The sequence below is a fragment of the Acanthaster planci genome, linkage group LG18 (genome assembly GCF_054643075.1).
Source record: "Acanthaster planci isolate LZ-2023a linkage group LG18, COTS_SCS, whole genome shotgun sequence".
In the NCBI taxonomy this organism is placed as follows: domain Eukaryota; kingdom Metazoa; phylum Echinodermata; class Asteroidea; order Valvatida; family Acanthasteridae; genus Acanthaster; species Acanthaster planci.
In genome coordinates, this window is record NC_141794.1 from 3,500,500 (window position 1) to 3,522,783 (window position 22,284).

The 22,284-nt window shown below is 44.1% G+C and overlaps 1 protein-coding gene across 2 annotated transcripts; it reads right to left on the bottom strand.

Annotated features, from left to right (window-relative positions):
- Nucleotides 1–485: 485 nt before the first annotated feature.
- Nucleotides 486–22,282, bottom strand: taf2 (TATA-box binding protein associated factor 2). 2 transcript variants are annotated; one of them, XM_022236013.2, is made up of 27 exons: nucleotides 22,111–22,282; nucleotides 21,452–21,506; nucleotides 20,866–20,938; nucleotides 20,614–20,704; nucleotides 20,349–20,467; nucleotides 19,885–19,982; nucleotides 18,887–19,125; nucleotides 18,286–18,388; nucleotides 17,839–17,957; nucleotides 16,644–16,857; nucleotides 15,360–15,623; nucleotides 15,069–15,161; nucleotides 14,248–14,424; nucleotides 13,187–13,296; nucleotides 12,929–12,994; nucleotides 12,448–12,580; nucleotides 11,764–11,883; nucleotides 11,251–11,391; nucleotides 9,274–9,384; nucleotides 8,246–8,356; nucleotides 7,681–7,897; nucleotides 6,113–6,287; nucleotides 5,010–5,109; nucleotides 3,691–3,789; nucleotides 2,740–2,928; nucleotides 1,955–2,135; nucleotides 486–1,494 (listed from the first exon to the last, which is right to left on the bottom strand). In XM_022236013.2, the coding sequence occupies exons 1-27, from the start codon at nucleotides 22,167–22,169 to the stop codon at nucleotides 1,292–1,294; spliced, it is 3,660 nt and encodes a 1,219-aa protein (XP_022091705.1). In that variant the 5' UTR covers nucleotides 22,170–22,282; the 3' UTR covers nucleotides 486–1,291. The 2 variants fall into 2 exon arrangements, with proteins under 2 accessions (XP_022091705.1, XP_022091715.1); XM_022236023.2 differs by lacking the exon at nucleotides 3,691–3,789.
- Between the last annotated feature and the right edge of the window lie 2 nt (nucleotides 22,283–22,284).

Below are 22,284 nucleotides of genomic sequence, written 5' to 3' on the forward strand. Positions count from 1 at the left end.
GCATCCAAATTGCTCAGAATTGGAAGCCTTGAGTCCGGCCCAGAGGTTCAGTATCGTATTTCTTCAATTCCTCAGTTCCATGGCTCTCAGGACCCTCTAATACAGAATATTTTGAGTGTATAACTTTTATTAATGAGCTCGGCGGACATATTTCTTGCCTTTTTGCAAGGGTGCACCCTGCAGAGTTTATGCACGGCAGCCATCTTCCCGGTCAGTGCTTTTGTTAGGGAGATATGCACAAATGGTCTACTCGTGTGTATCCCTACAGAGCAAACACTGACCGAGAAGATGGCTCCCATGCATCACCTCTATAAGCTTGGCTGCCTCAAAAGTAATGCCTGTGGCTTGCAGTGTACAGAAGTCTATGTACATACAGACACAATACCATCTGAAGTCAGCTCTAGCCATTGTCACTATTTCTGGATGAAGCCAAATCTCAACCCATTTCAACCAATCAAAACACAAATGATGAAATGAAAAGGAACTTTCCGTTTTCAAACTATTATTTATTTTTTCTGGTGTCTCAGACATGATACACTATTTGTTACGCATAAACAATGCTTTCTACTGCAGCGTTCCATACGCCCACGGCAAATGTTAAAGAGGGATAAGACTTTAAAGGGGGGACTCACTGTTGTGAAAAATTAAAGCAAGCTAACTTTTAAACTTAAGGTATGGGGCAGCAAAGTTCGGGGGGAGGGGGCATCTGCCGCCAGCTGTGAGATTGTCCAAACTAACCAGGCTTCTTTTAGGTTAAGAGACAGTAACTGAAACCCAAATAATGTATGCATGAGCCCCTTTCGTTGTGGCTCTGTTAAATCATAAAAGTGCATGGCAGTTGATGCTACCCAAGAAGTCGTGAGACCAGTGCCTATCTCATTAACGCATCAAGTCGAGTCTGTACGAAGATGACGCTCGGTCCTAGTCCCTGGCCTATCTTTAATGCATCAAGTTGAGTTTGTGTGAGGACGACGCTCGGCCCTGGTCCCAGTCTTGAGACCAGTGCCTGTCTTTAATGCATCAAGTAAGGTCTATGCGAGGACGACGCTTGGTCCTGGTCCTGAGACCAGTGCCTGTCTTTAATGCATCAAGTTGAGTCTGTATGAGGACGACGCTCGGTCCTGGTCCCAGTCTCGAGTCCAGTGCCTGTCTTTAATGCATCAAGTAGATTCCATGTGAGGACCATGCTCGGTCCTGGTCCAGACCAGTGCCTGTCTTTAATGTATCAAGTTGAGTCTGTGTGAGGGACGACACTCAGTCCTGGTCCCAGTCTTGAGACCAGTTCCTGTATTCAATGCATCAAGTCGAGTCTGTGCGTGGATGACACTCGGTCCTGGTCCCGGTCATGTCGTTTCTTATGCCGGTGCTTGTCCTTTTTCTTCTTCTTCTTGTGCGACTTGCTGGAGCTGCTGGACGCAGAGTGCTCACGGGCTACGTCGCCACCGCGGTTGAGCTTGGGGATGCGATATTTTGAGTCCACCGGTTTGGCCAAGCCTAAAAAAAAATTGAGTATTTGAAAAAAACAAGGAATAGGAGTCTAGGACTGTTTTCTACACACGGCAGAACTTTTTAGGTGAGTAAGCATGCAGATAGAATGAGCCAAACTTGACCAGTTTTAAACGGATGTGAAATGGTATTCAATGGATACTAATTTTGGGACTGGCATCTTTGGTACTCTACTGTACCTTATACAAACGGAGGACTTTAGAGACAGTTGGTGGCGACAAACATACTGGTCCTATGTGACTGGTATACTTTTTACGCCTCATTTGTGAGCATGTCCACATTAGGTCTAACCTAAGGTCTTAGGTCTAACAGAGATTGGGCGTGTAAGGGGAGTACCCCTCCGTCCCATATCTTGCTGGGTATAACACCATAATTTTTGGCAAGTCAGATACTGAATTTAGACAGACATTGGTTTACCTCCCTTATGAGAATCAATGCTCACTCTCACCTGGTACTCCAACTAGCTCTTCTTTGGGTCTGACACTGGGTGTCGTGTGGGTACCGGGCTCCAACTTGACTGGTCTTGAGACCGGTGACGGGTGTCCTGTCTTCTCAGTGGAAGGCGAGGTATCTTCATCGGAAGACGACTCTGAAGAGATTGTGCTCCCCTGAGTCTCAAGATTGGGTTTCTGTTTGACCGGGCACAAATACAAAAGTGAATATTTCTCATTGTTAGGGCAATTCAAACATGCCTAACTTATCCTTTGATGTAAGGACCGGAGCACCTCTGCGCTATTTACATGGGATCAGGGCAGCATTCTGTCAACATACAAGAACCCTGGTAATATTTACAATCTTTCTGCATACCCCAGTGTAAAACAGTTTTAAAAAACGGCAAACAGCAGTTCACAAGGAAGCCATTTTTTATCTGCTTCCCTGATTCCGTTTTATAAGTTGCAGACTGTTGATATAGATGTACAAGACTATTTTATGCTTGGTGTGTATTCCAAGCCTCCCTTTCAACTTTTTTCTGCTCTCAATCAATTTCTAAAAATGACAACCTCGCTCTCAACTTCAATATGGCCGACCAGTGAATAAAGTCTATAGACAATAAGACCCAGTTACTATATAGGCAATTAAGCACATGGCCTTCTAGCATGTCCCACTGCATGTTGCAGGCCCTGGGAGCCATGCGCACAGGCTTGCATGTGGGACCTAGCTGACCTCTGTAACAAACCATGCCCCAGGGCCCGGGCTCAACAGATCCACCTACTATGATTGACTGGTACACACCGGCAGGACTTGGCCTATTTTCTTCTTGGCAGGTGGGCCCTCCTTGTCTTCCTCATCGCTCTTAGGCTCCGTGCGTTGCCGTGACGATGACAAGGATGACGGAAGCGGGGAGATGCTCTTTCGTTTCCGCTCCTGACTGCTCTCTCCGCTGGACTGCGGACTGTCGTCTTTACCTTCCTGACTATCCTCCTTCAAACATGAAGGAGTTTCACAAAAGCGGGAAAAAAACATGACCATCATGCCTTTTTCCCTGAAAATTTTAGGCACAACTGATTACTCACTGAAGTTCTTGGTAATTATTTTAGGGGGAAGAGGGGCTTCCAGTTTTAGAAAATTGGGGGTGGTTGGTAGTTAGTGCATGGGGGCCACAATACGTTATGCCAAACATGCATCCAGACTGTGAAAAAAAATACTCGCCACCGCAAGGAATACTGGCATTTCATCAAGCAGGCAACAGGCAATTTGAGAAAAATAAATGAGGAAATTTTTTAACTGCACAAGGTTTTTGCTTTTTGCTGTTTTTAAAATTTGTTATGGCAACCATGAGAAGTAAAGAATAAGGAAAGGTAAGAAAAGCTGACCAACTGTTTTATACATGGCGAAATTAAATATTCACTAAATGAGAAGTTATTTAGTGCTGTACTGTACTCAGCGCAGACTGCTAATGATATCAGTTTATATATTACGTACATTGAATGTTGGCAAAATGTTGGCGCTTTGTCATGTGATTTAATAGGCAGGTGATTTTACCATGTGACTTGACAGGTGATAAGGTAAAAAATGTGCCTGAACAAGCATAGGCCTGTGATGGGCTGATCACTTTGGGACGTTACGTGTATCGCGGATGGTCCCACTTGGGGGTTGACATTCATAATGCTGCTGTATCATGTGACTGCATCATGTGACGGCCTTGTGCCGGGCACATGACCGTTTCACGTGATGCCAACTTACCACGGACTGTGAATCGCTTCCCATCGACTCATCCTCGGGGATAATTATGGATGGGTTGAGCATGGTTCGTTTCTCCTTTAAATTAAGAACCAAGCCTAGCTGCATGCGGCAAACAGAAACAAATGAAAAACAAAAATACAAGAACGAAAATGCTGGGTGCAGTTTACACATTCGTTGATGGTCTGCTAGGCAAGGTTGGCATGGAATGAATAATGGGTTGTAGAGGTAGGTATGGGCAAGAGCAGCTTCCAAGCATTCATGTCCTTTTGTGAGTTCTCAAGTATTCTGATAACAAAAACAGTAACAGCAAGAATCGAACAGGGATTTTGTTCCAACTGATTAACACTTTCGGCTCCACGATGCCAGCTTCTTTGACTAGAGACCATCGTGAGCAATGCAGCTTTTAATCTTTTTGCCATGGCAACCTTGGCATATTTTGTCAGAAGTCTACCCACGGTCAAAAGTACTCATCAGATTATTGCCTTCTTGTTAATCACGCTCGCCTCATGATGGTCTAGTACAATTCCCAGACCGAGAATAGGACTTGATACAGCAGAGGGCAGGAGACCGGCCAGTGCATGTAATTGAAATAAAGTTGAAAAACTGGAGCAGACGTAAGCAGGGTGTGGGTAAATTCAGCACATGGTGAGAGCGGATGATGAGACAAGGACAACTGAATCGGGGAAACTTTGAAGGAGTAAATGCATTGGTGATCTCAGTCCACAATGTGCAATGGTGGCATGACAAATATACGATCAAATTTAAAAGCCAGCGGAAGCTACTTTAAGAATGTAACACTAATTGAGATGTTTTTTCGACAGTACATCATGCAAACTCATGCAAGCAATTGGACAGTTTGTGATTTCAACACAGAAAGGGCATCCTTTTTCAGGTGCATTTAGTGAATTCTAAATCCTCAAAACCATTATCAAGGTGCCATTCTACAAACACACAAAAGAAACCTGGATTATAAACCCCATGTACTGCACATCTGCCAGGGTCAAACTCTGTAGTTACTTTGCAAGGGGCTCGGATGGCACGGTGTGCTATTGAATAATGAACACCATGCACAAGTGTCCTTTCAACAGCAACAAAGGGACAGTTTGTCAGACTCTTGACACCAACACCAAGAAACCAGTGGACTGGAATCAAAATAGTGAAATAGGCCTTGTGACAACAAATTTTGCCTGGGCTAAGTAATTGATTTGCAAAAGTGAGGGGACAGGACCCCTTCCCAAACCCAGCAGGTAAGGTAGGCTGAGATGGGTGATACTTTAAAGCATGCATGCAAACTACTCATGCAAAAGTCGGAAACCAACCTCGGGTATGGGCAGGCACGACGGACGACTCCGACCGTACAGGGTATAGTAGAAGTCTACCGCATCGCACCGCAGTCTGGCATCATGTGAGGTACCGCAGCTAGCCAGACAATAAAACAGTGGTCACAGAAACAGAGTAACTTGCTGCAATCTACGGCTTGTCTTTGCCACTCATATTCCACGGTGACTAGCAGTAGCCCTAGCCAATAATACCCACTCCAGACAAAGCACACGAAGTCATGATAACAAAGCAGGTGCTACACTTGACACAACAGACCTAGAACATAATGACGCCAGCCTTTCTTTACACGTGCGTTTACGACCCACCAAACCTCAATAGGAAAGTGTACAAGTAAGCAAAGCGTGACATCATTATGTTACAGGTCTACTGGACTGGCTTATGCACTGGAAAATTTTAAATAACACAAGAACAGGTCTTTGCGATGAAGTCTGCGATGCACTCTCAGACAGGTACCACTTGGACAACTGTCCTCATATACGAGCAAGACCAATTTAAAAATTGCACTTGATAGTTTAACTACGTCTGATCAAAGGCATGCTAGCCAAAAATGATTGGACCATTCCATTTAATGACATGTATGTGAAACCAGCCTACAGACACAGGGTCCCACTGCTAATTATCAATTTCCAAGAACATCAAATGTACTACCGGGAACCCGGATCAACTTAGGGAAAATTCAAGTAACTACTACAGTTAACTATAGTTCAACTAACATCACCCAAAAATGAATGGTTTGCCCTATCTAATCGACCATTTGGGACTAGGCTCCAGGGCATAAATGCACCACATGGTTATCAACAGCCAATTCCATTTCTTAGGAGGGAACCATTCACTGGAAAAAAACTGTATGAGATTGTTATGACCATGTAAGCTGCGAGAATTGCAGCTTGCAGTGAAATGTGAGTAACGATTTAACGAGTTCGAGTGGAACTAAATTGCATGTGCGCAATGTTAAAAAGTAACAGACTACTGGTTGAGCTAAAGTTTGTGCCCGAAGTTGCCCACAAGTGGACCCCACGGTGATACGGCTACACAAGGATTGTATGATAAAGAAGTGAAGAAACAAAAATGGTGGAGTTACTTCATGAGGGTCCACAGCCTCTCCACTAGGCTCTCCTTGTTGAGTGCCGATGCCTCCCGGTGCCTGAAGGGCGGGTTGGCAATCAGCATCTGGAAGAGGTGGTGTCGGACGGAGAGCATGGGGTCCTGCTCCACAATGTCCAGCAACCAGGAGAAGATGTCCGCGTTGGACTCCACTGAAGAAGAAAAACACGGGAAGACAAGTACGCATGAGCTGAGCACAACTCTGACCGGATTCCTCAGAATGAGTCCTAAGGCCAGTAATTCTGTTTTAGTTTGCACAGGAAAGAGCAGAGTGAGTTCTTCGTTTTGATGTACCACTCATTTTGGCATCTTGATGAAAATGGATAATATATGGGTGTAGAATGTTGATGGTTCCCACTGATTTACACTTGTGCAAGATTCACGCACAGGCCTTTCACTCAAAAGTAGTTCTGGCGAACTCTGACTCATTCTGCTAAGTTGAGACAAAAACGATAAATAAGCGCACAGCTATTTGCCATAGATGCCCAGATATCACTTCGACTTTGCTTTCAACTTGGATCCTACTCGTGTAAATGCAAGTGTAACTTCTGAGCCAACTAACAACTCGAGTGAAAATTAAGGTTAAGTGAATTACCAGAGCGTACATATTCATTTGACATTTTGTTCGAAACAGTCAGATTCAATCAGGTAAACAAGGATCCCTTGTGCATTGTGTGGACCAGGACCAGCATTGGTACACCAGACGCATCAAGGAGGCCATCCACGTCCACCTCAACTGACACAGCATCAACAGGGACAGCGGCATCGACATTCCCGGGTTCTGGCTCCCCACCATCCGCCAACACAATCACCGCAGCACTGGAACACAACGGAGCCACACCGAGGACACGTCCCTTCACGCCCATGGAGTGGAGCATGCGACACCCGCTGAGGTCATCCGTACTACGTCCGCAGTACAGGGGGCGGGGCACATGCAGGACGCGGTCCAGCAGTATACAACGGACTCTGCAGCATCCAGACTTCAGTTGCCAGATGAAGGCTAGCAGCACCAGCAGCCAAAACCTCGCTACCAGCAACACGACACCGCGAGTCATGGATCATCTTTTTCTCTACAAGGATCCGTTTGACAGGTGAGTGTGTAAGATGGCTAGGGATGAATATTCTTGATAATCTTGCAGAGAATACTCTCACTTGGACCAGGAACAGTCTCTTGCACCAGATGAGCCAAGCTTGGGATCACTTGACTGATTTCAAGGCAATATTTCAAGATGATGGAAAGAAGAACACTGTGAAATTCTTGATGTTAGAATCCCCATCGTTTCATGCTTCTCATGTTACTTTTGGCATCGTATGTTATTGTAAAGATGAAAGTTAAGGAAAATATAATCTCTACTAAAAAATAAGTTCCATTTTGAGAATCTCTCATAATTTGAATGGAATGCTTCAGATGTGTGCCCTCGGAATGCGGCAGTCAAGCCACCTTCAAAATCTGACATTTTGGATTTGGAACACCAATGGCAGTTATGTAAGTAACAAGTTGCATACGACACTATGACCATTGGAACCATGATTTTCCCTGCCCACCTTTGACGTAATCCACCAGCGACTCCAACGCGGCCATCCTGATCTCCACAAAATGGCTATACTGGGCGTAGGTCTGGAAGAGCGTGGGGTCGCTGGGCAGGTGGCCGTTCTTCTGCAAGGTGCGGATGGCCTGCAGGCAGCTGATGGTCACACGGTGGTGGTAGCAAGGGAGCAGCTTCTCCAGGTTTAAGCAACGGGTCACCTCCTCAAGCACAATCTTTTTTTTTTCAAAAGAAATTGTGTAACAGTAAGATAATACTTGGCTTTAATCTAGTCCAAAAATTGGAGGTAACACAAAGGATATCTATTCCAAGCGCAGTTACAAGAGAAGGCATCACTTTCGCATATGGTCCCTTGGTGGGAACTCACCACAGGAGCCCACAGGTTTATACGTGTATGGCCTGGGGCACACTGAGCTCACAAGACTGTTTTGTATTTGAACGTACGATTTGCTGTATGCATCAGAACTTCACACCAACCTGTCTCATTTTTGCTGGTGAGGCTGTACTTCAACTCGGGGCAGATAGTCCTGTCTGAATATTGCCCAAGGAAAACACGCCCTTACCTTCGTTTCTGGCGTCAGGTTCTCCACACTGGTGCTCACCATGGCAACAGCTGGGGTGATGGTGTGGGTCAATGCAGTGATGAGTGACGCACGGTAGTAATTGTCAGAAAACTACGAATTGGAGCAAAAAATGTAAAAAGAAAATTTAAAAACATTAAGATACATTCTGGCTCTAGTCATATATTTATGCACTGGTGATGGCTTCAATTTCAGGGCGAGAAGTTTCGGTTTTTTCCAAGTCCCTGCTCTCCAAGGGGGTGACCGTTGAATACAGAAATTTCTGTCGGCTTCACAACTCCTTACACAAACTCAATAGCGGGAACGATGAAGAACAGCATTGCCGGAGGACCACTTGGCACCATGTACAACCCAACTAGGTACTTCAGATCTTCCAATGCCTCTTTGCTTGCTGTTCCTCATACTCACAACTCATGGGGTGACCAATCTTTCTCATATCCGGGTCCTCATCTTTGGAATGAACTACCTCTCAATATCTGTCCTAACTCTTCAGTCTCTGAGTTCAAAGTTGCCTTGCAAACTCACTTCTTTCTTTACCGCTGTTGAATTTCTTATCAGTCTATGTTTTGGTTTTCCTGATTGTACTGCGCCATGATCGTCTCTCGAGGCAGAAACCGGCGTGTTATAAATATCCATTTTTATTATTATTACTATTGTCACACCTCATACAGGTTGCAACGTGCAGGTTATATTTAGCATGGATGAGTTAAACCAACAAATTGTTTTCTCAAATGTACTTGCAGCAATATGAAACAACCATCCCTTCAATTCAAGCACAAAGGCCATGAGAATCCACTGTTTACATTAATGTACTTCAGTATCAGGTAAACTGCTCAATAAGATTCGGCCAAAATTTGCAAATCGTTGACAAGTTCCTTTAATTGCAATGCTACTATGAAAAATTCTACGTTTCATTCACATTTTATTCAACAAACTTGCTACATCAGAAATCTGTCAACGACTCATTCTGGTAACAGCAGCTCCGTGAAGATTTGAGGACCTCTATTCACCTTGTTCTTGGTGTTGTCGTTGTACTTGATGAGGTCGACCAGGAAATCCAGCGATTCCTTGGGGCACAGCGAGTGAGCATTGCGTATGGTAGCCAGGGCAACGGGCAGTGTCTGACAAAACAACAAAATCTAAACGACAAACTGAGCATGTGCATTGTGGGTTCCGTGACAAGTCTAATTCCTATGCTGCTCCAAATGAGGAGTTTATTTTGGGGCAGAGCTAACACTAGTCAGCGCTGTTAAAACTACTGTGGCATGATGTGCCTCCAGCAAAACTTTGCAGTAGGCACAAATAATGTCTTCCTCTGTGTGCAAGTTTATCGTCGGGCCGCAAAACAGAAGAAATTTTGTAAAATTCTGGGGCAGATTAAGTGTCTCGTCGTGAGCACCGTGCCAACATACGTGTCCATGAGCAACAAATAATCTTGCAGCCAAGTTTTTTATGTTTGTTTCATTCAGAACTTTATTCTTTCTCCAACGGAATTATTCATGAGAATTTTGCCAAAGGCGCCTTTCCATCTGTGTATCAACACTTGTGCCCAGCATTGCGTATCTGTCAAAATTGTTCGAGGGGCGATTTTGATGGCTGAACGCAACACACATGTAATAACGGGGTCGATTTTTGTGTCCATGACAGTAAAACACATGAATGCATTGTATACCCAATGCACCAATCAAAAGCTATGTGGTAGACAAATGGTGAAACCTCAGCCCCAGGTGGTGAAAAATTAGCGGCTTGGTTCGGCTGTCTAATATCAATAAAAACACTGTTAAACTGTGGTATAAATTTACATTGTAGGATTCTTAATAAGGGAAGAACGTGAATTGAAACAAGGGATAATTCAAGATTTTACCCTGAGGTGCCCCACAAAGCCCTCTTAAAACGTGTAAAATCTCAAGGCAAACCCTGACTGTACTCTTCTTGAATTTACATTCTCCCCTAATCTGCGGGGATGTAAGCAACCAACGAAGTCAACTCCTGAAAATCACTGAAAGCCAATAAACTGTGTGAGACTGCGAGGGAGGGCTTGCAAGACCGAGAGACTAATGGCAAGGGTCCAGATGCCCTTAAGTTTTTAGGGTTTTAACAGATAAAAATGAACTGTTTGAGATACTTATTCCTTTCTCCATTTCTAGCTGGGACTTGAACATACTCATGTTCTGTTTGAATCTCTGTCCTTCCTCCTACACCAGTGGTTTTCGGGGTTACCATGTCCAGTTATCGCCTTCTTCCCATTTGACAAATAGTTAATTACGTAGTTACAGATGATGCATTTGGCTTGGCTACCGTTACTTATTATTAAGCTTGCACACACAGTCAAACACAAAATATCCATCCTGGTCCTTCTCCTCTGGCCATGTCTACTTGAATTTATTCTTGATTCCCTTGTCAATTTCTTTGGCATCCGCTTTCCGGTCAACTTCCATGTTGATCAAAAATTTCTATCCAAACACGCGCTCACTTGTCACTGAAAAGTTCGCACATGATCGTTCGCACAACACATGCATGGAAAATACGTCGCCATTGACATGACTGACACCCGATTAATCAGCGGTTCCCAGTGGTATCGCATTGGCAACTCCATTACCAGTGATGGGATCACAACGGGAACCATCAAACCAGGGAGATGTTGAAGGTTGCACCAACCTCATTCCTATGATGATGAACAGTACGCATCACCAGTACGCCCTCGGGATGATACAAGTGCTAAGTGCATAAAGGCGTAGCCTGGGTACGCGCGTGTTGGTGAGTAACATAGGCCGTGCATGCGCTAATGCATGATCTGCCATGTTTGTGAAGATCGAAGCGCAAGCAGCCTGTGCATGCCGGTATGGATCATGTATGTATAATTCTACATTATTAAAGTGGGAACGAATGTTTCGCGATTTCCAAAAAATGGTAACTTTTCACGCTATTTCCGGAATCCAGAAATTTCTGGAAATCTTACATCCTGAATCTAGTGTCACAGGGCTTACTTTTTGCAGGAAGTAGTCCATGAAGTTGCCGAAGTTGTTCTGTCTGACGATGTCCGAGCAAGAGTAGGAACCAAAGAGCTTCTTGAACATTGCAATGATGGCGGTGTGGCCCATGTAGGATGCAACCAGCTCGTTAGATATCTACACGGAATCGGCAAAAATCCGCAGGAAAAGAACAAACTCCAACACTTCAAATTTCACAATCGGAGCTGCAAGATATACACCACCCAGCGTACCATCAACAGTGAAGTTAAACAGGTAATCTCAATACCTGTACTCACTGCATTGTTTCATATGTCCCCAGTATACACCTTATTCATTGCCGCCATCTTGGAAGGCAAATTTTCTGGTCGTTTTAATTCAGCAACAGTAAATGCACAAAAGGTCTGACCCAAGCCAGGCCTAACGGCATGGCAACAATGCCTTCATTCCAGTCATATTCATTTTCCGCAAGCACTTGCAACTCGTTGGGATATCTACAGATCTACCATGAGGAGAAATAGTCTGACTCACCTTGGCTAGGGAATGTGCTGCAAGCATCCGCACTTTGTAGAAGCACTGTCGGTTCTCGATGATCTCTGAGAGGACATTGACCGTTGCGGGACTGGGAAACCTCTCTAGGTTCTCAATAGCCTGACAACCAAAGAGAGAAATCATTAAAAAAAAAAAGGCAAAATCGGCAGAACTTGAGTCTTTGGAATAAGTTCACCACTCAAGTCACAAGTTATCCTTTTCAAAAAAAAATTCATTCAGATCTTGTTTGCCAGCACATCAATTGCGTTACTTTGAACGCATCTCTCCAAAGGTTATCTCCTTTCTGAGACCCTCTAAATACGCTCTTATTTTTGAAGATGTAGTAAGGATCACCACAAGAGCAGATACAAGATTAAAGACTGGACCAGTGACAGGTTGGATTATGACAAAGGAATGTTCTTTTTGCAGCTCATTTGAAAAGCTTGTGACTTGAATTCCGACTGGACGTCTTGTGGAGTCTTCACTACAACACTGCCAATTTGTCTGAAATTCCCCAGTGTTCAGCATGTGAGCGCATGCCTTCCGATACTTTCTAACTAAATGCTGCGCAGCATCAAACCTTGCCAACCCCAACTACCCTCAGGACAGCACTGCAGTGGGAGGGTTAACGTTACATTGTGCCAAATACCTATGTCATGCAACGGGGTGTAATCATCTACCTACCTCAATCTGCGCAACAATGTCTCTCTCGTAGCGCAGCTGGTAGTGCCACTGAAAGTCGGGCTGCTGGAAGACGACCTGACGCAGCAAGGTCATCTCGGTGTCGACACGGATCCACAAGACAGGTGAGTCAGCACTGACATCAACATAAGAAAGGAAGCAAGGAATGGATGAGTTAGTCAGTCTGAACTGAAGGTGCCAACACATTCAGCATAGCTTCAGAACTAACGCTTATGCAGATATTTTAGGATCAGAGCACAGCCGTGTTGAAAATTGGTGGCTGCGGCTTGGAAATGACACACAAACCTATGTAAGCCACTAATTAGAGGCTGCAGTTACTTGTCAAAGATACACTGGTTACACTGAGCTGTACTCAGTTGACTTAGACCAAGGCCAAGTCAGGGTTTCATATGATATTGTTACCCCTGATCAGCATGCTCATACTACTTTCTGGACCCAGTTGAACACGAAGGTAGGTACTCACTCCATTGTGCTGAGATCCATGTCCACTTCTTCACCATTCTTCAAGGGGATTTTCTTCTTCTTGTTCCTACGTTGAAAGCAATAAATTGTCGGGATTAATTTGAAACTAAAGTTTGATGTTATCCAATTCATACATGGATATACAAAAAGCACTAATACAGATATAGAGAGGTTAAAGGTCTTCACATTTGGCAGGTAAATTGAGAAAACCAAGAGGTCTCTAGCACTATTTGAACCTGAATTTGATAACTTTAATTACCGTCGACTTTTGGAGTGGCAGGTGATGTCTCCCTTAGTGACATTATCTTCCACCTGCAGCGTGTGCTCAAAAGATCCATCAAGTTCCTGGATGGTCACCTTTAAAGGTCCCTGAAATATCAATCAGTTGACTAGAGGCAATCAAATCACTTCAAATCAAATCTACTTTCACTTACTAAGTGAGGTCAACAATAAATGTCTCAGCTCCTCTACCGATTCAGGACGGATGAACGGTTGACCTACGACAACCACATCAAATCCACCTTGGAGTGAAGAGAATTAACACTGGATACCCTTGCACCTTTAAAGGTCCCTGTATGTTACAGTAGGCCATCAAATCAACCATTGATTGAAGAGCATTAACATGGACATGTACCCTTGCACCTTTAAAGGTCCCTGCATGTTACAGCAGGCCATCAAATCAACCATTGATTGAAGAGCATTAACATGGACATGTACCCTTGCACCTTTAAAGGTCCCTGCATGTTACAGCAGGCCATCAAATCAACCATTGATTGAAGAGCATTAACATGGACATGTACCCTTGCACCTTTAAAGGTCCCTGCATGTTACAGCAGGCCATCAAATCAACCATTGATTGTAGAGCATTAACATGGACATGTACCCTTGCACCTTTAAAGGTCCCTGCAGATTACAGTACGCCACGGTGCATTGCAGCCTCAACAATGTTGCACAGAGCCAGTAAACGTAGCCCATCCACTTTCTGACCAAGTGCAGCAAAGTCCTCAGTCATTAATCAATCATAAATAAAGCTTGCATTTTCAAATCTACTAGTCAGCAGAATTGGCATTAACCTCGATCCTCCCTTTACATTTTTTTGGTGGACCCTTCCTTGAACTCCTCCCCCCGACAGGAAATCCTGCTGTGTATAGGAAAGCAATGACACACTTTCTGTTCATCAACTTTAAAAGGGGCATCAAGCTACTGGAATCCACCCTAGTCGGTCCCGCAAATTTCTCTGAAAACTTTTTGTGGATTTTGAGGGATCTCGGAAAGTTTGGGTGATATTAAAAGAGAGAAAAACCCCAGAGTTGTGCGTACAACATATTTCAGGATGCCCTTCCGCCCCGGGTCCTGTCTCAACTCCAGCTCCACGATGTTCCGCTTCCGGTTGAAGTTGAAGCTGCCAGTGAACTGCACGATCCCGCCCTGGTACACCCACTGATCCAGGAACAGCGAAAGGTCCTTGCCAGACACAGTGGACAGCGACTTCAAGAACTGATAGGGGAATGAAAGGCACGCAAGGTTTATTCTCAATGTTTCCTTACCGTGTAATCTTAGTAAAGGTTTGCTTCAGGGAGAGTGTCAACGTGCCTGAGAGAATCAATCTTCCATTGGGGATGAAGTGCATAATGATACTCTTCCAGGGCTGGACTTAATAGACAACTGCAGACACAAGTTGTCGAGTCATGGGACTAGACTAGCTTTGATTATGAGCTGACAACAAACCACAACTTCGTATCCACAGTCTGCTATCATTGTTTCAATCTCGTTGGGATCAACTGCCCTGAGTAAAAGATCGAGCTGCCCACAAAAATGTTGAGGCAGTGCAGCAATAGAGGGTGCTGTTGCAGCTCTCGCAGAGAAGATTAACAACCACGATTAAAATCAACGCATGTGCTGACCAGAGACAAAAGACTTTTTGGGGGGCTTATCTCTAACTGTGCCTTCAAAGATACATTCCCCAGACTAGTTACACTGTTGTTAGATCACATGATTTGAGGCAAGCCTTTGGCCAGCCACATCCAGCTCTAAAATGCTCTGCTGTCCACAATCATAAACTACGTAGCAGCATTGAGCATCTCTTTAATCGAGAGAAGTCAAAGGTAAATTACACTGAGAGTATGAAGCTAGTTGCTCACCCCACTGGTTGACAGTAGCATGTTCCCCCAGGAGTTGCTGATAAACTTCAGCAAGGCAGCTGACGCAGCCAGTGACAGAAGCTTGTTGAACACCTGGAAATTCAAGGACAGACTTGAATGGGAATTTGTGAGGATCTCAGTTTGGGCATGCGCTTTTGGAAAACTGAACTGGTTCATTGTACCACCACTGCATAATAAAGTACTTGGGTACCAAAAGTTTGCATTTAGCTCAAAATTTGGCCATCGTTTAATGTACATCGCCTTCGAAGCCTGCGAGGCAGGGTCTCTCACCTGTAGCAGCAGATCTTGTCCGATCCTGAGCTCAATCAGCCTCATGACCAGGTGAGCCTTGACCCTCATCATGTCCAGATACCTCCAGGACACTGTGTGAGGGCTACGGATCGGGAAGTACGCCCCGCTCTCCCCCGACTTGGGGGCGGGCTGGGCCGAGGTTTTCTCGGGGTCATCCGAGTCTGCGTTTGGGACGGTCACGGGATCAGGGTGGAGGATCACCCCGCCAATCTCCTGCTCGTACTCACAGAGTGATGTCATCTCCTACAAAACAGATTCAACAAATCTTTGTTTCTCTCTTTGCCAAAGTTACTGCTGGATTAAAAGTAAACGGTTCAAAAACAAAATCTCTGTGTCACCAAACAAGGCAAACTGATTATACAGACTTGAACATCACCGTGAACAAACCATTATAAGATTTCATGAAGCTTGCAAGTGAAAAACTATGCCTTGCAAGTCAGCACAAAAGCTGCAAACCAGCCGAAGCAGTATACGTCACGTTGGCTGGAGACCAGATTTTGCTAAGCGAACATATTCTGTGCTAAGTACGTACCAATATTCAGCTGCTCTATAAGATTAGCCCTTGTACTGCCAAAGATACCGGGAGGTTAGATCCAAAGAGGTGGGGCACTGACTGGGACATCTTGACCACTTGCCAGAGTAAGTTCTTACCTCAAGAACTAGATGGTCCAGACTGAAACTTTGATAATGGTAACAATACTGACTTACAGCATACACTTATCTGGAACCCCGATCAAGGCACCGGACATCATTATTACCCCTGCTCAGTGGGCCCATAAACAATTCTCAAACCATCTCAGTTCCCTGGGGATTAAACAGCTCCATGCTGCAATTTCAGGTACAAATGGCTCATCAAACATAACCATCTTATCTCTCCCCTCACAGGTACCCATTCATACTCCTGGGAGGACAGAGGTCACTGGGAGTAAAGTGACCTTACCAAGGCTACAACATGTCACCAGCAGCTGGATTCGAACCCCTGACCCTATGTTTGCGAGTTGCAAACCCTAAAGCACAAGGCAACACGTCTCAGTGCCACACGCCTTCAAAAACGGGCTCAGCAGCAGAGTTGTATAAAAACAGGGTAGTGTCATCTTGAGACGTTGGAACCAAAATGGCTGTTCATTATGTGTGCTGTACAGCATGCAGCTAGTGTGTGCTCATTGTCCATGGGCACTGACGCATAATCCACCATTTTGGTTCCAACAATTGAGACTCCCATGTCGCAACTCTCTCTATAAACTGCTCTGCACTGCCGCTCACCTTGTGTATGTGGTAGCGGTACTCGTTCACCCCAAACATCCTCTTGAGGAGCAGGCCCGTCAGGTACTTGGAGATGCCCTTGGGCAGCCAGAGGTCCGACCAACTCTGGGAGCCCACGAAGCAGCCAAAGAACTGCTCGGAGAGCGACTGTGCCATAAGCCGGCGCGTCGTGAAGGTCTGGTCGATGATGCGCTGGGAGTGCAGCAGGTTGGTGCTGTGGGCATTGGAAAACGAATGATTAGTTGTAATATACAACAGTGGAAGCCAGAAAGCATCTTGTGGTTCAGAATAATCCTCTTTTTATTCTGAATGTCACCTTTGGCTATGAATGTAGCAGATTGGTACGTTTGCAGGACAATTGGGTTGCTTTTTTTAACGAGAATTGGCAGTTGAACTGAAGAGCTCTGTCTCTGAGCTCCAAATGTTCCTCTTCCGCTCTGAATGATTCCCTTCAAAAAGGGTGAATTTCAGATGAGCAAAATTGCCATTCTCTAAGTGTTCCTAGTTGCAAAAGGGCTACTTTTAGTTCCATAGCAAAGACAATGATTCCCTCTGGGAGACTACAGTCTCGTGAGTTCAGTTTGTAGAGCCCTGAGACAGCTCTCATGTAGAATAGAGTTAAACCGGCTTCCAGTCTTGTCAAATCTACATCTTAATATGACATTAAAAAAGTATTTGGGAATTCAGATTTAATAATAATAATAGTCAGTTCTTATATAGCGCATATTACGGAATGTCTCTATGCGCATATTATCATTATCCTGCACATTGGGCTCACATCATCTGAACATTCCCGAGACCATATCTCAGCTCCCTGGGGAATGTACCAGCCCAATGCTGCCATTTTAGTGTAATTGGCAGAGCATAACCATGTCTGGGCTCAAATGTACCCATTTACTCCTGGGTGGAGAGGGGCACATGGTAATAAAGTCACTTGCTCAAGATCACAACAAGCTGCCACCTGCTGGATTCGAACCCCTGACCCTATGATCACAAGCTACAAACCCTAACCACTAGGTCCCATGTTTCCTTTCAAGCAACAAGCAAAAGACGTTTGGACAAGAACATGGTTAAGTTTGGATTGCAAGGGGCCGTCAGATCTTTTCAACCATAGAATGTTAAACTACGTGTACATGTATGGGTGGGCACTCCATTTTGTGAGCAATGTGGTCAGGAGAAGAACTGCTGGATTTACCTGAGGATGGACAGCGTTGCAAAGGATGAGTAGTCCTTGTATGCCTCATCAACAAACACCTGCTTGTAGTTGCTGTAGGGAAATCTGGTACCTAGACACTCCTCAAAGAAATCAAATGCCTGCCAGAAAAAGAACAGGGAGCCATTTTCGTCTCGGGTATAGGAAGAGAGTAACTTATTTGAGAAGTTAAAAACTAACACAATTTTTCCCTTGCCTCTGACAAACGGCGTGAATTTTATCACATTATTGGAAATTAGACGTTTAAAAACAACAAAACCATCACTGCCAATGATCAACTCCTCTAACGTAAAAAAAAAATGGTATTTCTTAACAAGAAATGGCTTGGAGACGTCCAAAGTCTTGCAAATTATCGATCACCAATTATGAGCAAATTTATAGAAGTTAGTTTTGTTCAGTGTATTTTTACAGAAAATTCTGTCAACCCACCTCATGCAAGAATGCTGTGGAGTGTTCCAGAAGTGGCTTGAGTTGAGGCAAACAGAAGTGGGTGACCTCTGGCATGACGGGGTCAACCAGAATCTCAAAGGGCCTTGAGTATGAGACAGGAAGGGACAAACATCAATGGCAAAGCCTCGGCTCAAGTCATCTTTCAAAACAGACGGAAAGGAACAGAGAATTGGCTAACTAATCCTGGTGATGAAACTTTGTGGCTGCCAGACTGTTACGTTTGACTGCTTATATTTTGAGAATGTGCTCCTAATTCATAGAGATAGCTTCTACCATAATGGATTTGAAGAACATAAGGCATGGTATTGAGGAATACTAGGATAGAAAGATTTATTAAATATCAGGTTTGTTCCACCTATTTGGAACAACATATTTAAATTGATTTCAAACACTCTGCAAGAGCATAATACACAGTTATTCACCCTACTGCAGTTAGGGAGCTGAAGTGTGTAGATTAAGCAGAAAGAGGCATAAATTGGTTTTTGTCAATTAAAACTTTTCCTAAGAACATCCCAAACATCCAGTAAAGACCCACCTGTAAGTAAATCGATTCCATAGGTTTGCGTACATAGGCACTTACCCGACAGCTAGTGCAATATTCGGCGCTGACGTAGGCTGATTCAGTACGTAGTGGAAAGTCTTCTTCCGCATGTCTGGCGTGTAGACCGTCTCCATGAGGTCGCCTGACGCCACGGCCGTCATGGACTTGTCCACTGTGAACTCCAACTTCCAGGTGCAGGGCTCCGAGTATGTGTCTACGCAGGGGAACCAGGCGCGGGATGAGTTCTCGTGGCTGTGGGTGAACATATGGGCAGCTCTCTGCAAGGAAGGGTTACCGGCTAATATTTAGAGACAGACCTACAGTCATTTTTTTTAATCTTTTCAATTTCTTCAACCGTTTTGAATTGTTCTAGGGAAGCCACATTGACCAAGTGGTACATGTAAATATTTTCATCTTTGATCTCTTGCCAAACTTGTTTGAGTGTGACGACAATTTGTCAACTGCTCGCCTATTTTGCCTGGTATCCAGGATGTAGTTTGTGTACATGTACAGGTTACCAAGAAAACTCAGCAAGTGATCTGGGCTATGTTGGGATCTGATGTATCTGGGATATATTGACCAAGGTCAACATATGAAAAGTTTATAGGTCCCTGTCTGATTTTGATGGGTTTTCATGGAAACCAGACTGGCTTTTCCGCCCAACTCTGTAACTGCAGAATTTCTTCATCCTCCCCCCTTTCATCATCAAGGTTCCAAGTAACAATGCTCAGGCACTTTTGAAGATCTTTTGGTTTCACGAAAAGAAAGAATTGAAAGAAAAGAAAGGTGCAGTGATATCCATGACCCTCTCAGATCCTCCAAAATCCTCCAGGAGCTTAGGAGGATTTTGAAGGATTTGAAAAGGTACAGCCAAGTCACTGTAACATGGGCTGGATTCTCCTCCAAAACTGAATTACAAAGAAGGCGTCGTTGATTCCTTGCACTGTGGAGTTTCAGGAAGCATGCCGGTAAGACTGTCGGTGAAGTCGGGGTTAATTTGTTGAATTATAGGTTAGCAGGTTGATTATAGGTCTCACCTCAGCCATGGAGCCTTCCATGTCTGGAACAACAAAGTGCAGCCCGCCTTGGGGTCTCTCCAGGGAGAACTCGATGCTCACCCTCAGCATCTTCTCATCTATAGGAAATAGAGGGTTCTTGCACCGTTAGGATCAGACCAATTATGAAAAAACCAAGACCTGGTTCACCAAGAGCTAACTCGTTCTTTGAAAAGTGGTTAGCTTGACAAATTCTGAAAAGAAACATTGAAACAAATGAAATCTGTGGCATTTTGTAAGATATTTAAAAAGTCAGATTTCCATAGCTAAACAATGAAGATACACTTTAACATTTAAAACATATTGGTCCTTACACAATTTTTACAAATTTCCAGCAACCACCAAACCTGGATGCTGACAATAGCATTCAACATCTAAAAATAAAGCATAAACCTTGAAATTAAATATGAAATCAAACAAAGAAATGAATCATAGAATTAACTGACTATTAACAAGATGCATTGCGTCCTGGGGTATCTTGATGAGAAGCTCTCCGTTGGCCTGGTCCGGGTCAACAGAGTTCATGGCAGTGTTGTGGCATCCAGAGAAAAAATCTAGGTTACGCCTGTAGAAAAAAAAAGATGGCAAAACAAAAATGCATTTCACCAGGATTCCGAGAGGCTCTGATAAGTTGGCAAGGAAACTGATCACGACATAAAAATATGCATTCTACATTAAGAAAAAAAAGTTGGAAATGTACTGAAGACTTACTGCTTCGTTTCATTCTGACAGATGGACAGAGAGGGATCACTGTACATGAAGGATGCCTCCCACACCTCATTGATGCAGATTCGGTAGATCCGTAGCGAGTTCCGGTTAAGGTGAACGCCAGGTGATCTTCAAACACTGAGTGAACCTTTGAACTCTGTACTGAACTATGAACTTCGTACAGGTTTGCAAAGTTCTCCAGATGCAAGGCACTTTTAAAACGTTTTCATTGCAGAAAATTTAAAAAAAGGATATTGCACTGCTTGCTGTTGAGAAAGATGCGGTTGACCCCTGACCTGAGGGGGAGAAGATGTAACTCCACATAGCCCTGCAAGGGGTCAAAGATGAAATCATCAAAATGACAAGAAGCTGATGTTCAAATGATGCACAAGAGACACTCTACAGTCAGGATAATTGAATCTAAGAACAGGTAAGCACTTAAATTATCTGGATATGAATTTCAAATAAGCTTCGAGTGAACAGAATAACTCTAAAGAGAGGAGAAGGCCGTGCGAAATTGCACAAAAATCTAAACAATGTATATACGCCAAACGAAGGTTTATGACGACGTGGGGCTGTTACTCGATCAAGGGTATAACCAGATCGGAGTATAATGGTATTATATGTCGATCAATGGATTTCCCCGACTGCTCTACTCGGGTTGTGAAAGGGGAAACACTGAACAACTGAGTAAAAATCAAAATATAAAATTGAGTTGTGCCATTTAAACTAGATGGACGCTTACAACTCGGTTTTGCAAACAAAATGAACTTAGTATGTACATGACTTGCAACAATTGCGAAGGTGTCGTTGCCCACACCGACTGTTAATGTCAACTTACAATAATCGATTTCCTCTGAAAGTTGACTCCAGTTATACACAGAATCTGGTGGTTCGTAAACCGAAAACAGAAATGCATCATTAGTTACGAATTCAACTTCAAGGAAATGTCATTGCTTTGGTAACACAATCTGCCGCCAATTTCAAATCCATGTGGAAAAAAATCAGTGTGAAATCTCAAAGAAGGGGCCTACATCAGTACATGAAATAGGTAGGTAGGCCTAGATTTCAAAAGACTCTCAAGCTAGGCCTAGGCCCCTAGGGCTGCACTAGCAAGTCTGTAGCACTAGCAGCCAAGGGCCTGTTTGTTTCGTACAGACCCCAATCGCGATCAGTGATTTGACATTGGTTCACTGACACCAAAACCAGCCTATGGATACAACAGACCAGCGTTGGGATCTCTAAAGGTCCGAAACGGGCTTCCAGAGCTACGGCTAGGTCTATTATCTGCACGTCTCCACGCATTTCCAATGGAGCGAAGACCTAGACCTAGCTCTAGACAAGAGATTCGGATGCAGCCTCTGATCGAGTTCCAGAACCATGTCATCATCTGATCATCATGCATTTTGTGGAAAAAAAAACAAACGTCCAGGCCCACGGCACAATGAGGCTAAGCGCAGTTAGGCTATGAATGATGCAACATATTGAGAAAATACTCATAATCTAAAAGGACGTGGTGTTTCAAACGCCTTCTCTCCTTTCTTAAAAATCTTGGACATCTTTTTGTGCTTGAAATGATGTCACATTTTAAACATTAACGAACTAATCGTAGACTGTTGGTAACAAATAATATCGTCTGCTTCGACTTGGAGTCTTTTCCCCGCGAACTGTGAC

Coding starts and splice junctions, on each gene's coding strand:
- taf2 (XM_022236013.2), bottom strand. CDS start 22,169: ATGTCCAAGATTTTTAAGAAAGGAGAGAAGGCGTTTGAAACACCACGT. Junction 20,939..21,451: donor TTCAGAGGAAATCGATTATT/GTAAGTTGACAT, acceptor GACCCCTTGCAG/GGCTATGTGGAGTTACATCT. Junction 19,983..20,348: donor CGCAATGCATCTTGTTAATA/GTCAGTTAATTC, acceptor TATTTCCTATAG/ATGAGAAGATGCTGAGGGTG.